Source organism: Gavia stellata, chromosome Z (assembly GCF_030936135.1).
Source record: "Gavia stellata isolate bGavSte3 chromosome Z, bGavSte3.hap2, whole genome shotgun sequence".
Lineage (NCBI taxonomy): Eukaryota > Metazoa > Chordata > Aves > Gaviiformes > Gaviidae > Gavia > Gavia stellata.
The window spans coordinates 39,574,471-39,590,183 of NC_082637.1; the positions used below are offsets into that span (position 1 = coordinate 39,574,471).

Below are 15,713 nucleotides of genomic sequence, written 5' to 3' on the forward strand. Positions count from 1 at the left end.
GTATTCTGAAGCATTTGAGCTTTTCTAAAAAAAAAAAAAAAAGATAAAAAAGGCAAAAATAGAGTTACCGGGGAAGAAACGTTCACCGTTTCTAGGCACGGGTGAAGAGCGCAAGACGTGACTTCTCAGGTAAGCGGGCTTACAAAGCCAGGTCTGGCAGCCGGCTGCCACCGTGAGGAGGCGTTGCTAACGTTCCGCTTGTCGTTGCACGAAGGCTGCCGCACTGGCCGGACCCAGTCGCTCCCCGAGCCCGGAGTCCCACTAAGTCCGTCGGCAGGAGCCAAGGACATCCCCGTGAGCTTGACAGCCGACGACGGGTCGCCCTGAGCACTACTGCCTGCCTGCCTGCCTCCGCAGACATCCCGTGGTTCAGCTCCCAAAACGAATGACCCGCTCCACACCGCGCAGACTTTCCTTTCCAGAGCGAGCCCGGGCCCCGCAAGCGGCCTGCCCCGCGCAGCAGCGTGCTCAACCGCCGGGAGAGAGGCCTGCGCGACGCGCCTGCCTTGCGACCGCCTTCCCTCCGAGCAGGCCCCCGCGGCCCAGCCGGGAGAACGGGCGACAGGCTGCTCCCGGCCTCTGCAAGGGGGCGGACTGAGCCGCGCCGGACTTCAACCCCGCCTGGATGGGTGGGGTGGGAGCCAATCCATTCTTGAGGGGAGGCAGGTGTCTGCCAGAGACTTCTGTGGATTGAAAGCTGGAGCGCTCACCTGTTATTCCACCTCCTCTTGGTAGCGCCTAGAGCAAGCGGAGGTGAGCGCTGCTCACGGCTGGAAACAGGTCTGCAGCGCGCCGGGCTGGTAACCACCTGCCATGAGGCACCTGCCCTACTTCTGCCGCGGGGAGGTGGTGAAGGGCTTCGGCAGAGGCTCCAAGGAGCTGGGCATCCCCACCGGTGAGCGGGGTGCGCGGGGGACCGGAACGGGGCGGCGCCGCGCCGCTTCCCCCGGCGGGGCAAGGGTGACACCTCCCGCGGAAGGCCACCGGCGAGGTGTCCGCCGCGGCAGAGCCGCGCTCGGCCCGGCCTCGGCCACCCCTGCGGGGCCGCTGGTTCGCACGGGGTGCCTGTCCCGGGGTGGCTGGAGTGCACCCGCCGGTGGGGCCGGCGTCGGGCCCGGGGGTCTCTCAGCAGCCCGTGCCGCTCAGGCCGGCTGAGCGGAGGAGACGTGCCGCGCTCCCGCGGAGGCGGGGCCGCCGCCGCCGCGCCGGGAGGGCTCGGGCGCCTGGTTCGCCCGCCGAAGAGACGTGCGAGAGCTCGGTTGGCGGTGACTGAGCTCGTTTGAACTCGGGAGACGCCCGGCTGTCCCGCAGCATTGCGCTGTTGGCATGACTTGCTCTCTCCGTAAACAGGCTTGGCGTGTTCCGCGACAGGTTTTTTTTTGTCCTTTTTTTTTTTTTATATATTGCTTACAGTCTTGTTCACTTATTTGTGTTACTTTCCGACCTTCTGTTAAACGATTTCTTTGTGTTTGCTTTTTTGTTAGCTTCATCTGGTGGTGATCATGATGACTTACAAGATGCTGAGAAGTGATTATATGCACTGTGCATGGTGTTGTGATATGGCACTTTGAAAAACGTTCGTTCTTATAAACTTGTTATGCCTCAGATTAGGACAAGAAAGGAAGCGGGCTTTAAGGAAGTATCTTTAAGGAAGGAAATGTAAAGGGAATAATGCAGAGATTAAAAAGCAGAGCAAGTGCAGTTGTCCTAAAGAGAAGTATATTTTCCTATTGCCGTTCTGTGTTTGACTTGTCGGAATACAGATAGAGGTGTAATTCAAATGGATTTCAGTCTTTTCTAAAGATAGGCTGAAGTCAGCAGGCATTTTGCACAAATCTTAATAGGCAAGAAAACCTCCGATAGCAAATGTTGACCTATTGAACATGTGACAACATCTGTTAACATAAACTTAGGTTTTTTTTCTCTCGATTGTTTATATATGGCTTACTAGTATCAGGGAATGTGGGAGGGAAGTTTTTTCTGCTTATGAACTAGGATAGAAATCTACTAACTGTAAATTCTTTAAAATCAGCTTGAAGCCTTGCATGAAAAGCTCTACCCATGTGTGAAGTTGAAGTAGGACAGTTGTTTGGCTAAAGGCTTAGATTTATTCCCCTCAATCAAAAAGGAACCTATTTTATTTCAGATTTGTAGTTTTCTAAGAAAATCCTAGAAATCCCCAAATATGAATAACCTAAAAGGCAACATGAAAAATTGGCAGGTGACTAAAGTCATAACTTCATTTATTTTAACATATTTTGCTTACTAAAAAAAAATGTTTACTGATACTTAAGTAATTCTAAGATGCTACTTTACAGTGCAAAATAAACTTGATTTTTCTGTTCTTTGACCATACTAAAGCAGTGATAGTCCTAATAGTGGAACACATTCAGACTGCATATTTTAGTTTATTAATTTTAACTATACAATTAACTATTTAGCTATAGAATAGTATGTATATAACTATGAAATAGTATGTGTAGGAGATGTGGTAGCTCTGGCATTACCACAGAGACTACGTTTTGTGAGGCTGTTTTGATTTATACTTTACAAGTGGCACATTGTATCACTATCATCATCATGGTTCTGTTTGTAAATAGCATGTAGACAGGGCTTGGCTTTCAGGTGTTTGAAAATTTTGTGATGCACTTTACTTACACGAATGTACACTTTCTAAAACTTTTGCAGCTAACTTTTCTGAGCAAGTAGTCGAAAGCTTTCCATCCGATATCTCTACTGGTATATACTATGGATGGGCCTGTGTTGGAAATGGAGATGTGCATAAAATGGTTTTGAGCATAGGATGGAATCCTTTCTATAAGAATATTAAGAAATCAGTGGTAAGAATTTTGGTTTGTGTGGTACTTTGATTATAATAAATGAGCCAGACATTGAATAAGATAAAAGGAATTTGATCTATAAATGAGATTAGAAATCCCATTTGCTGTTAGAAATGTATTTCGTATCCATCTCAAATGTTTGTATTCTGGGGAGGAAAAAAACCTCTCAGTAGCCACAGAGTGTGCAACTGTAGATAAATGAAATTTATTTTCACTTGCCTCTTCCACCATTACTTAAATACTTTTGAAATCAAAATTCATATTTCCAAGGTGGTTGTTGCTTATTGTGCTGATAGCTAGATAAACATAAGCTTAATACATGTATTCAATTTAGTGGTTATGAGACCCCCTAGGGTGAGCTGGAACATACTAATCTCTCATTCTTTGCAATCCATTCACATTTAAAGTACGAGATTCTGGGGCATCTTAATTTGTAATGATTTTCCAGTAATTTTTCTCTTAAATGATGGAATCCATAAATGTTGTGCTGTGACTTCATATACAGAATCAAGACCCAAAAATAAATAGTAACAGGATGGGGTTAAAATCCTGAACTGTGGCATCTATGTTTTTCTTGCTATCACGTGCTGGTACTTTTCCTGAGTCTTGCTAATACTTGGTTTTACTTGCTAATACTTGGTTTTACTTGCTAATACTTGGAAGCAGTTTTATTTTGACATGAATCCCTGCTTCGAAGATAGCTGCCTTCACTCTTTTTACAATTTTATCATTCAGTTCCTGTGAGGTACTTGTAAAAGCTCTCTTTAAAACAACTGTCTCGATCAAATTCGTTACAGTTATTTGGACTCAGCAACTTAATGATCAAACAAATCTAGGCATTATTTGTGATTTGCTGCCTTGCAAATCTTACCTAAATATCACAATGATCTTAAATGCCATGCAAAGTACAATTCTCCCTACTAACGTAATCAAAAGCTCTAGCCTCTTAATCTTCCGTTATACGTGTTAGTCTAAAGTGTCCAGTTTTCCTGATAATGTGTGGGAGAGAATTCGAATTAGAGCTATTAGCTGAACATCCTTGCAACAATGGCAATAAACTCAAAATGCATCATGGTAACTGTCAACATATTTCTCTTCTTTTAGGAAACACACATTATTCACGCTTTCAGAGACGACTTTTATGGAGAGATTCTTAGTGTAGTCATTATTGGATATATTCGATCAGAAAAAAGCTTCAGTTCTTTAGGTCAGTATTGCACGTCTCTTAAACGAATTTTTTTTTGTCATGTTCTTGCATATTGCAATTACTGTGTCATTGTTCTCTCTCTGTCTTCATAATCAGTTTCATGTAGGGTAGCTGTTTCTCTTAATCAGCTCTTTCATGTAGCTGTTTCTCAAGGGTAGAGAGGCCTTACAGAGAGATCTGGATAGACTAGAGAGCTGGGCAGTCACCAACCACATGAAATTTTGACAAGAGCAAGTGCCACATTCTGCACATGGGATGGGCGAATCCTGGTTGTACATAGAAATTGGGGGACGAGAGGCTGGAGAGCAATCCCGCAGGAAGAGATCTGGGGGTTTGGGTTGATGGCAAGTTGAATGTGAGTCAACAGTGTGCCCTGGCAGCCAAAAGGGCCAACCGTGTCCTGGGGTGCATCAAGCACAGCATAGCTAGCCGGTCAAGGGAGGTGATTGTCCCACTCTACACCACACTGGTGCAGCCCCACCTTGAGTCCTGTGTGCAGTTTTGGGCGCCTCAGTTTAAGAAGGAGGTACTATTAGAGAGTGCATCCGGAGGAGGGCGACCAAGATGGTGAAAGGCCTTGAGGGCAAGGCTTAGGAGGAGCAGCTGAGGTCACTTGGCTTCTTTGGCTTGGAGAAGAGAAGGCTGAGGGGTGACCTCATGGCAGTTTATAACTTCTTCAAAGGGGGCAGCGGAGGGGGAGGTGCTGATTTCCTCTCTCTGGTGACCAGCAATAGGACACGAAGAAACGGAATGAAGCTGCGTCAGGGGAAGTTCGGATTGGACGTTGGGAAAAGGTTCTTCACTGAGAGGGTGGTCGGTCACTGGAACAGGCTTGCCAGGGAAGTGGTCACAGCACCAAGCCTGTCAAGAGTTCAGGGAGCATCTGGATGACGCTTTTAGCCAGGGCACACTGTTGACTCACATTCAACTTGCCATCAACCCAAACTAGGATTAGTGTTAGTCTTGCGAGGAGCAGGGAGTCAGACTCTATGATCCTCGTGGGTCCCTTCCAACTCGAGATATTCTATGTTTCTACGTCTTACCTTTGACTTCTCAGTAAAATGTTTTTTTAAGCTGAATCTACTAATATATAAATTGGTCATATTAAAAAAATCAAAACCCCACAACTTCCACACTATCAGTACTTACTTATTTCAGTCTAAAAATTATATTGTCATGTCAGTTGTCTGAGGAGTGGCTTGAAAATTATGAGCTTGTTGTAAAAGCATTGCTCTAGTCTGTCCATTTCGTTTAAAAATGCATCTATGTTAAAACTGAAAGAGTTAATGAAATTCTGTTGACTTTTTTTGATAAAATGTCTTGGAACAACTGCTGTGTTTACACCAGTGAAAAGTGCAATGCATGTCAAAAGCATGCCATTTTAGAAACAGAGAATGCTGCCTTTCCAATGTAATAATAAATATATTCTCTGTGATTGTTTTCTGGTGTTCTGTAGTACACCCTTTTTCACTTGTCATTGATATTCAGGATTCAGACCAGCTTTTAAATATTGCTTTTCTTACTTCTCTTTTGCAGAAGCGCTCATTTCAGCAATTCAAGAAGACATTGAAGAGGCAAAAAGACAGCTAGATTTACCAGAACATCTTAAACTCAAAGAGGACAACTTCTTTCATCTGCCAGAAGGCAAAACAGTAAACCATTAAGCAAAACCATGTGGGGTTTTTTTTCATCTCTTGGAGCACTTTTCTTTTTACTACTGTGTATCATGTATCATTTGATACATGATGGGTGTGTGTACTGGGTCTGGCTAGGATGGAGTTAATTTTCATTATAGCAGCTCATATGATGCTGTGTTCTAGATTTGTGACCAAAACAATGAACGTAACACATTAATATTTTAGCTATTCCTCAACAGTGCTTGCACAGTATCAAGGCCTTCTCTGTTTCTCACTCTGCTCCCCCAGTGAATAGATTGGGGCCTTACAAGAGGTCAGGAAGGGGCACAACCAGACAGATGACCTGAACAACCAGAGATATGCCATGCCATATAATGGTCGTGCTGAGCAATAAAACGGAGAGGAGGGGTTTTGGGGAGGTTGTCTGTGTTTCGTTTGGGAACTGGCTGGGCATCTGGTGAGTGATTGCCTTTGCATCACTTGTTTTGTCTTCTTTTTTCTTCTTCCACTTCTCCTTCGCTTGTTAATCTATTTTTATCTCAACCCACAAATTTTCTTGCTTTTATTCTTCCATTCTTCTTTCCCTGTCCCACTGGGGGAGGTATGGGGGAAGTGAGCTAGTGGCTTTATGGTGCTTAGCTGCCTACCAGGGTTATCCTGCAGTAACATGTTTAGATAATGGTGATTGGAACTGAACACTAAAACCACACAAGATGATTTAAGTTTGTTTGTGTTTCTCCATCGTTTAACCAGTCATGCAAAAGGAGTAGAAGGCTGTTTTAGGTCTTACAGAAAAATTGTGAATCCAAATGTTATCAATCATTTAGAGATCTTAGCACATGTGAAACAAGACCAAAGTTAGTTGTGACCTCTTCTGCCCCTAAGGGGTGGAGAGTTAAGTACTTCAGTGAAGACTGACAGTTTTTCAGACAGAGAATGTTATTCCAAACTCTTTTGCCAATTTTATATCATTCTTACATCTGGATTGTAGGTAGCAGCTTAGAAAATTTTTATATTGATTGAGTCACAGTCCTGTGGTGGAGGAAGCCAATGGTTAGATAACACTAACAATTCACTGTAGTTCCTATTTTTGATATGCAATACAGCTGTCATGGTTGTAGCGTAATTTTAATTGAAATTATTTATTGTAATTTTTATGTTGCTAAGGTTGTTTATAAATTTAACTCTCCGAAGACACTGACAGTTTAGTCCTAACTGTTGCCTGGACATTTTCAGCACACTTTGGCCTTCCTTGTAAGAAAATATTAAAAGAAAATGAACTTATCTGCTGTCAGAAATACTTCCTTTTAAAAAAAACCCAAAAACCCAAACCAAAAAACAACAGAAACAGTTTAATGGACTTTTACTATATGCATGTTGGAAAGCTCTACAACGATTTTATTTAAAGTGAGTTGGTTTTTTCTCCACTTTAAAATTGAGAGGTGATGGGAGAATTTTTTTCAACTTATTTTTCCCCAATGTAGGGAGGCATTCTTGAGTATATAACAATGTCAAGATCTTGTTTTATATTTTACTTTTTCTGGAAGAACAAATAGTAGCCGTGGTAGTCACTGTAATATATTGTCAACAACATAGTTAAAAGAGTAAATCTTTATTGATTGTGGTATTATAGCTAAGCCCATAGCTGCCTTTTAGAATTATTTTTTGCCAGTGATTTCATGTGTCTGTTGGGGATATCGTAGTGCCTTAAGCTGGTTGTCTTAGTAAAACTATTCTGTAACTGCTAATGAATGCTACTATTCAAAATTCATTCCGTCATTCAGTTTTAAAACCACTGCGCTTGAGGATAGAGAACAGTAGCCAAAGGAGTGCTTGAGAAACTGAGTTTGCTCACAGATCTCACCTGAAGTGTGAAGTATGTATACAGTGAAGTAATAAACTGCTCTTTGCATGTTTGCCTTCAAGTTAGAGAAAATGGTATTGCATTCATTTGGCTGAGTGTACTTATCTCTGCGCATTATTTAATATAAAATGTTGTATATTGATTTTTAAGTTTAATACTTGATTCCTAGCACGGTATAAACTTTATGAAGGGTTATATTTTTGTATTATGTGCAAATAACTATTTCAATTTATGTTGTGACACTGTACCCTTAATAAAAGAACATAATTGAGAAAGTAGTGATGCTGCTTATCACAGGTTTTCTCATTGATTGTATTATATGTGATGTAAATCATCTGTGCATATTCCTTAGCATATACTGAAAGAGGTGCTGCAGAGTTCTTTCACTGCAGTGCTTAAACTTCTTTCAGTTTTGGGGTGGGGGGAAAATTGTTGTTCTTGCTTACAAACTTGGTGCTACATTAGTTATGTCCCAGATGTATGTAGTTCGTTATTTGTAAGGCAATACGTGAACACCAAGTGAGGCATAAAGGTCACTGAAATTGTTGGAGTTCAAGCAATAAAAGTATTTCCACAGTTTCAAATACTTCTTGAATAAAGCCTGTAGTGCATTTTAATTGACTGTCTCCTTCTGAAGTCTATTGCTATTCTGAGATGGAGTTTGTTGACAATTTGAGAATAGCAGTACAAGAATTTTTTTGAAATGCATATATGTGATAATGGTCTTATTTGGATAGCTATGGCATTAAACTACCCGACATTGTAATAGCCTAAAGAATCTGTGCTTAGCAGATATTAAAATCCAGTATGCCTTCACGTTTGGAAAATGTAAAGGCATAATATGCACAGACAAATAGTCTGCAATAGTTATTCCTACAGGCTTCTTGTATGGCTAGCTGTATTTTGAATTTGGAGCCTTCCTAGAAGCAGATATGGAACGTGTATTCTCTTGGTATCCCTTTTACTTTAGAACGGATTCCCTATGTGTACAACATAATGTTCTTGAAGTCTACCTAGACATGAAATCTACCTTGCTAAAACTTGAAAATCAATTAAAAAATCCAGATTTTTTAAAATATACTTATATACCTATAAAATTAGAATAGTTATGTTAAAATTGTTACTGATGTGAATATGTCTTCATTCATTTTCAATAACTGTGACATATTGTGGACATGGAGACTGTCAAACATAGCTTTCCAAATTAATACAGTGAATTAAAATGCTGGAAGGGAAAGTGTCATTGGTAGCATTTCTGCTAAAGAGTAGCACTAGTGTGAAGTCTGGTTTACTGGAAATTCCGTGGATGAATGAGAATAGTAAAGAAAGAGGTGCAAGGTGAAGGAAGGAAAAAAACAGAAGGACCTTGAGATGGAAAAAAGCTTGAGAAGCAAGAAAGTGAGAGAAATTTGCCAAAGATAACAAGTGTGAAGTCTAGTTTACTGATATTTTTGCAACCTCATTTGCCACATCCAAAATTCTTAGTCCTTTGCTAGTTGCAGATGTGTATCTGATAACTGTGGCTGAATATAATCACAAAGCTGCAGTGGGTGAGCTTTGAAAGTTTGCTTCAAAAGACTTTGTAGTATTTTGATATTTTTGATACCTTGATATTTTGATAATTTTGGTATTCTTCTTAGAAAGCTGTTTCTAAATTGCTATGTAGAGATAATAGTTGGTATCCTTTTTAATTATTATTCTGCCTTAGACTTCTAGCAGTGCTTGGAAACAGTTTATTCAGTTTCTAATTGGTGAGAATCATCACTTTCTAGTGTAATAGCAAAGGTTATTGCCAGTATTGCTGTTCAGTAAGTTTTGTGTCTATGGAGGCTTCTGACAATGACTTGGTCCCTATGCTGCTTTGCTTTGCCATGCCTAGCACAGTTAGGTGTCTCAGTCGTATGCAAAGCTTTGTAAGGGTGGTCGCCTAAATACTTAGATTGACAGAAAAAAGCATTCAGAGGTTGTTTAAACTAGCTAAAATTAATGCATGTCTGAAAACCAGTGCCACTCTGGGGATTTTTGTGCTTTATTTAGTACTTAGGGGAGCTACGTCCTCAGAATTCTATACCCTTTCTTTCAAAATCTAATACTGCATGGTTTTTTTAGAAGTCAGGTGGAAAGACCTGCATTCTGTTCTTCTGCCCTGGTTCAATTGTTTAAACATTCATCTGGGTCAGGGCAAAGGTCCATCTGCAACAGCTAAAAATTAATCAAACCCGTATCTTGAAACACATTAATCTGGCTCAGGCCTCTTGTGGAAAAGTTTCTCTCGTGTTTTCACACTGTTTATACGTAGACCTTTACATAACCTTTATGGGGCATCCCTAAAGCTGCATCAAGGAAGAATGTAATACAATGTGGTGGTGTGCATATGTCATAAGGATTGCTTTTTGTGTTAGATGTAGTGGACTCTTCAGTGCACTTTGGTATTTGTTATGGATCATGCTGTTCTAATGGCACAGTGTCCACACTGCAGGCATGGATTTAAAAGTTAAATCCTCAACTGCCTATGTTCTTCAGGTTTCTGTTTAACACTCAAGCACCGTAATTTCCAAGGAATCAGATGTTCTACTAGTTTTCATTCTGGAACTGACATGATATAAAAAAAATAATTATCAAATTGCCTTCCAATTTATTTTGTAATTAATATAGTCTCTACACAGGGCTATACTCTCTGCCCCCCACCCCCCCCCCCCACCCCGCCCCCCCCCGTTTTCTTGTACTTTTCTGAAGGGAGAAGAAAGATGTAAAGAGAAATTATAAACTGAAGGCCCTACTTGCTAGTGTGATGGTTAGAGAACTTGCATTATCTGTTGCTCCAGGAGAGTATTTGGATAGATTTGTGACCTATTTAGGCTTTTAAGGGGACTAGAACTTTATAAACATTGCTGACAATGGCAGTTAATATACAATTAATTACATAACTTAAGGTACTAACTTTATATAATAGTCATCTTCTGTAATGACTGAAAATTTAATTTTGCTTTCTTTTTGTGGCTCAGAGTAGCAAAGTGCTTAGTGTTTTTTTTTTAGTTTGTTCTGAGGTTATGATTAGCTTGCTTTTCCATAGTGCTGAGGTTTGTCAGTGAAAGAAGGTAGAATTCAGTGCAATGAATACAGTAAGATTTATATTTGGCCTTTTTTTTTTTTTAACTAATGATGAGATACTTAAATGACAAAATGAGGTATTGCATCAGGAAAAAAACAACAACTGGGAAATGAATATGATGCTAGGTGACAAGAAGCAGGAGAAAGGATACAGAAAAATAATTGGATGAGGATTTTAGACATGACATGCAGTGAGCAAGGATGGAGGAACACAAGAAAAAAATGGAGCAAGAACTATTTAGCAAAATGGTTAGTAGGTAAGTGTAGCACCTGAACTCTTCCTGAAAAAGAAAATGTGGTTATCTAGATACTAAGTAGACAATATAAGTAAGGAAGAATAAAATAATACTTATTTTCCTTTATACTATTCAATTAAATGTGTAATATAAGCCAGCAAAGTCATGCAAGGAGATAATTAATGCATCTGTTTTGTTTGTTAATGTCTGAGAAGAGATCTCCCTCCAGCGTAAGCCTAATTCTGAAAAGGAATGATGGGGGAAAAAAGTAATAATTATTGCGTATTTTGTACCATATGTTTTCATGTTTTCCAAGGCAAAAAATTGTCTTTTGTCATGTTAACAACTATTAAAATCACAAGAGATACGTTAAAATCATGTGTTAGCAACTTCCTAGATATTTCTGAGCAGTAGGAAACAACCAATAAAGTAGGAACATATAGGACCTGCCTTGAAAGCAGAAGTTACATGTGCGTATGTCTCTTACATTTATAGCTGTTCAGACTTCATTGCGAGTATGTCTGTGTACAGTCAGAATCTTTAGTCATCTGTTTTTTGATATGATAGCTCATTGTTGTCATATGTACGTACTAATTAGGAAGAATAAAGAATGGAAAAACTTCTTAAAGTCTTTCTGTTCAAAAGTGCTTTTGAGCCCTGAGTCAGAATATCTGTCTGTTCCTAATCAGGATGCATGTCTGGTTACTCCTTGAAGTTCAGGCTTGAAACCACACGTACACGTAAGACATTGAGGGGAGATGAAAAATCGATAGTTAGTTCTGGTCTACTCTGAAAGATATTCTTCTGCCTCCCTCCTGCCCCCAGCCCAACAGGGAGTCAAATGAACATAGCTACCCTTGGTAAAATAGTGACTAATTATGGAAAACCAGAATTTTTCTATCAGTAACTTTTAAAGTGGGAAATTTTATTGCTAAGAAAACCTTTTTTAATGCAAAAATACATAGTTCTCTTGAAACACATGTTATTTTTAATGAGAAAACCAAATGCCTCAAAATAGGCATTTTGAAAGGCTTCTGTGGTAACTTACGCAATTAAGTTTATCGTATTTTCATTCCTATCTTTGGTTTGAGATGTCAGTCTGAGTCCTCAGCCAGCAGTCCTGCAATTGTTATACAAGACTCAGAGGCAAATACGTCGTATACTGTGAAAATATAGTCTGATCAGGGAATGGCCTGGAGAGTAAGGACTCGGGCCTCCAGACACTTGAAGTGTAACTTCCACCATTTACTTTCCTCCACCTCCTTTCTAGCAAAACCTTAAGGGTAGAGTCATGGAAGAGAAAACTTTTCCCTATTTACATGCACTCTGTGGAAAGAGAGGGTAAAGAACACTGGTAGCCTACACTTCCCTTTGAAATCGAATTACTGGATCACATGTGAGGTAAGGGGGTGGTAAAACTATGTAGGAGGTGTGATTTTTATGAGATCTTTTTGAAACACGGTTCCTACTGAAAGGGTAATGAGAGAGAGTTCCCTAGGAGAAGGACAGAGAAAATACAAGTAATTGATGAAGACTGAAGGACTTGGGAAACTCTGTGGATGAATGAGAGTAGTGAAGAAAGAGGTGCAGGGGGAAGGAAGGGCCTTGAGATGGAAAAGAAGTTTGAGAAGCAAGAGGGTGAGAGAAATTTGCCAAAGATAACAAGAATTCAATGCTGATTAAAAGAAAATTAATTAGGGAACAGTTGCATGGAAAAGATCCCATAGCAGCTTTGTTTTTGAAAGATGCTTGTTTCCTTTGAGACATCTTTCCCAGCACGGCAGGTGGAGGAGAAGGCAAGAGAAAGGAGAAGAATTGGCTTTGTGGCAGCTAAGGATTTATGGAATTGAACAACTGTGGATTTGAATTTCTCTAGCTTTTTTCCAGGAGAGAGGGTAAAGGGCTTAGCCACTAGAAGTCCATAAAATAATCCAGAAAAGCAGTATTTCCTTTGTGTGCAGTGTTCTCTCTATGTTTATTACTGGCTTCCTTGGTTGTACTGTTTTCCATGAAGTTTCTTTAGAAGTGTGAGTGACTCTTGAATGATTTCCTCTTGTGCCAATTAACTGTTAAACTTTATTTTTCTTGGCATCCCTGCAGACTTTTAGCAGGGAGTTTTAATTGTGAATACTATAAAAGTGATATGGCTCTCTAGGTTACTAAGTTGGGTCTCCTTGACCACTATTTAGAAACTTCCACTTAAAAAAAAATAATAACCTTGAATGTGATTCTCTTCTGTCCCCTTCTGTTTTTGACATCCAGGATCCCTGACTGCATGTGACAAGCTCTGAAAGCCAGAAGCAATGTGTCAGACTGCAGAGCAGGAAGAATCAGAAGTGAAAGAACATGCAGCTGGTAACTCAAAATGTGGTTGAAATGGTGTGCCCAAACCACAACGAAGAACCTCTGAAAATAAAAAAATTGTCATTTGAGAAGAATTTGGAGGGGTGGTTTTTTTTTTTTTTTTGGATGTGTACTTCGAAATGCAAATTTGTCCCAGTCTGACTTGCACAAATTGGGACAAAATACTTCTAAGGAACAGTTTTTCCAAAATGAGTGTTTGTTTGTGTTTTTTGTTGATGTTTTTTTACCATTCAGGTTAACTTTAAATGCAAGAAACTGTTTTCATAAAATGATGATTAAGATATTCTGAGAGCCCGTAAACAAAAGGATTTCAGACTGCTCAGGCATAGCCAGGATTAAGCCTTTGAAATGTGAGGAGAGATTTCAGGTCAAAGCAAATTCTTGCAGTTGTGTTATAAGCCATTAACAGCAATAATAAAGCATATTGTTAATCCAAACAAGTTTAGGAGAGCAGATAACACAGTCTCTTTCTTGCAGTATGACCTTTCAAACTGATTTTTCACTCTTCTTTCCCTCTTCTGTTTTTTTCAGAACTTCACCAGAGCAGAACTTGAATTCAAGTGACAGATAACATGCATCTTTCTGAAGTACCTTGCTATTATATAACTTCTGATAAATATAGGTCCTTTTTTTGGCTTTTGTGAAGTCACATGACTTCTAATTCCTCTCTCTTACTGATGGTTCAATGGTTAAAAGGTTAAAATTCAAAGTGGAAGCAATAAACCTCTCCATAAAACTTCCTTAAACTTACAGATGGAACTATCCTGAGGTCTTTAGGAATACTTAATACAAAAAATTCCACTGAGGCATGGAGCCATAAAAATTAGGTATTTTAACACAATTCTTTTGTAGACACTAAATCTGATTAATTGATTTATAGTTCTAGAGCAGATTCTTACTGGAAATCTAAAGGAACTCTGAGAGTGAATGAAACTTGACAAATAGCAGCATTTTCAAGACAGTTTTGTGCAAAGAATTTATTCTTTCACAGCAAAGGGCCATAAAAAGCACCCTTTTCTTTAGTATGATAAATTATATTTCTGTAACAATAATAAAAAAATCACATTGTTGTGTTCCTTTAAGTTACATCACCAAATAAGTGCTAATTATTCCCTTTGTCATTGTCTGAACATAGTGAGCCATTTACAACAGCAATGGAAAAGCTGCTTGAATAAATGTTCTGTGTTTAAATCACTTCCTTGTAGCATGAGAAGGTAGTTAAAAAGACAAAAGGAGTCCTTTTTTTGTGGGCATGCTTATAGACCACGTTTCCCTTTGCAGTAAACTCAGAAGTTTGTGTGTACAATGAAAGATTATTTGACAAACACCAAAATAAAGATTAATCAGAGCTTGATATATAAAATGCTCTGTTAGGTTTCATACAACCTGTGAAGACCATATAGTTACCTGGAGTAGAGTCACAATCAGAAATCTTAAAACATCATGTCATAGATACACAATTTCACTGGAAGTATGCTATAAGATTGTAAGGAAGAACGTGTTGGCTCTGAGGAATACAGATGCACTACATGATACCAATGAAGAAAATCTGGGTAAAGTCAGCAAACTTGCCTATTCTGTTACGAATTGCTGAGTAACTATAATCACAAAGTAGTAAACTACTGGAACCCTCTCCCAGTGGCATTCATCAGGTAGATAAATACACCCATCTTGTTTATATCTGCACATTTCTGGTAGTGATTGGCAAGGTTCTCACTAAGTGCATGTGCATGGTTTGAAGTAGAGTTTGTATTAGTTATAATGCACACATACATATTGGGAAAGGATTTACTCTCCACACAAATGCACAGAAACATAATCTCTTAACCAGCCAACATCTGGAGTGCTACTTAAAAGCTTTAGGAAAAAATGTTTTTAGAAACCATTCTGCTCTCACAATAACTATTAGCTAAAATCTTGAGCTCAGCATGCTAAGAAGTAACTAAACATACTTAACTAAATTGCTGTAATTTAATAGGAAGTGCAGTAGAGCAGGAAATCCATAAATTAGTAGAGAGTTATCTAAATGAATAACTTTCATCATCGTATTCAAGCTCATCTTCCTCGTCATCCTCCAAAAGTCCGTATCTAAATTTGCGATAGACTGTGCCATCCTGGCCCATATATACAATGTCCTCTTCTTCATCATCATCTTCATTATCTCGATCTCTATACTCAATCACTTGATCTTCCTGGTAACTGGGACTCTCATGGTAGTTGCCCACATAGGAAGGAAAGGTTTTGGAGTGATTTGTCAGCTTCTCATACCCACCTTTGTTGACAGCCTGGGTTTTGGCTCGTGATTTTCTCCAGATGAATACAATGGCTCCAATGACAAGGAGAAGCAAAACACAGGTAATAACAAAGAAAGCAGTTTTGCTTTTGCTCTTGGTTGGTAGAGTGGTCCGTAATACACAGTCATCTACAACAGAAGTTAAAAAAAAAATAATTAAA

At 39.5% G+C, this 15,713-nt stretch overlaps 2 protein-coding genes across 2 annotated transcripts in view; one reads left to right on the forward strand and one right to left on the reverse strand.

Annotated features, from left to right (window-relative positions):
* The first annotated feature begins 813 nt into the window (after positions 1-813).
* Positions 814-5,711, forward strand: LOC104255834 (riboflavin kinase). Its single transcript, XM_059834302.1, has 4 exons — positions 814-895; positions 2,689-2,840; positions 3,945-4,047; positions 5,584-5,711. Exons 1-4 carry the CDS (start codon positions 814-816, stop codon positions 5,709-5,711), a joined length of 465 nt encoding a protein of 154 aa, XP_059690285.1.
* Positions 5,712-15,277: 9,566 nt separating this feature from the next.
* The window catches only part of PCSK5 (proprotein convertase subtilisin/kexin type 5), a 251,520-nt gene continuing 251,084 nt past the window's right edge, over positions 15,278-15,713 (reverse strand). Inside the window, exon 37 of the mRNA XM_059833233.1 lies at positions 15,278-15,681. Coding sequence (XP_059689216.1) covers positions 15,278-15,681 — 404 coding nt within the window. The remainder of the gene's footprint in view (positions 15,682-15,713) is intronic.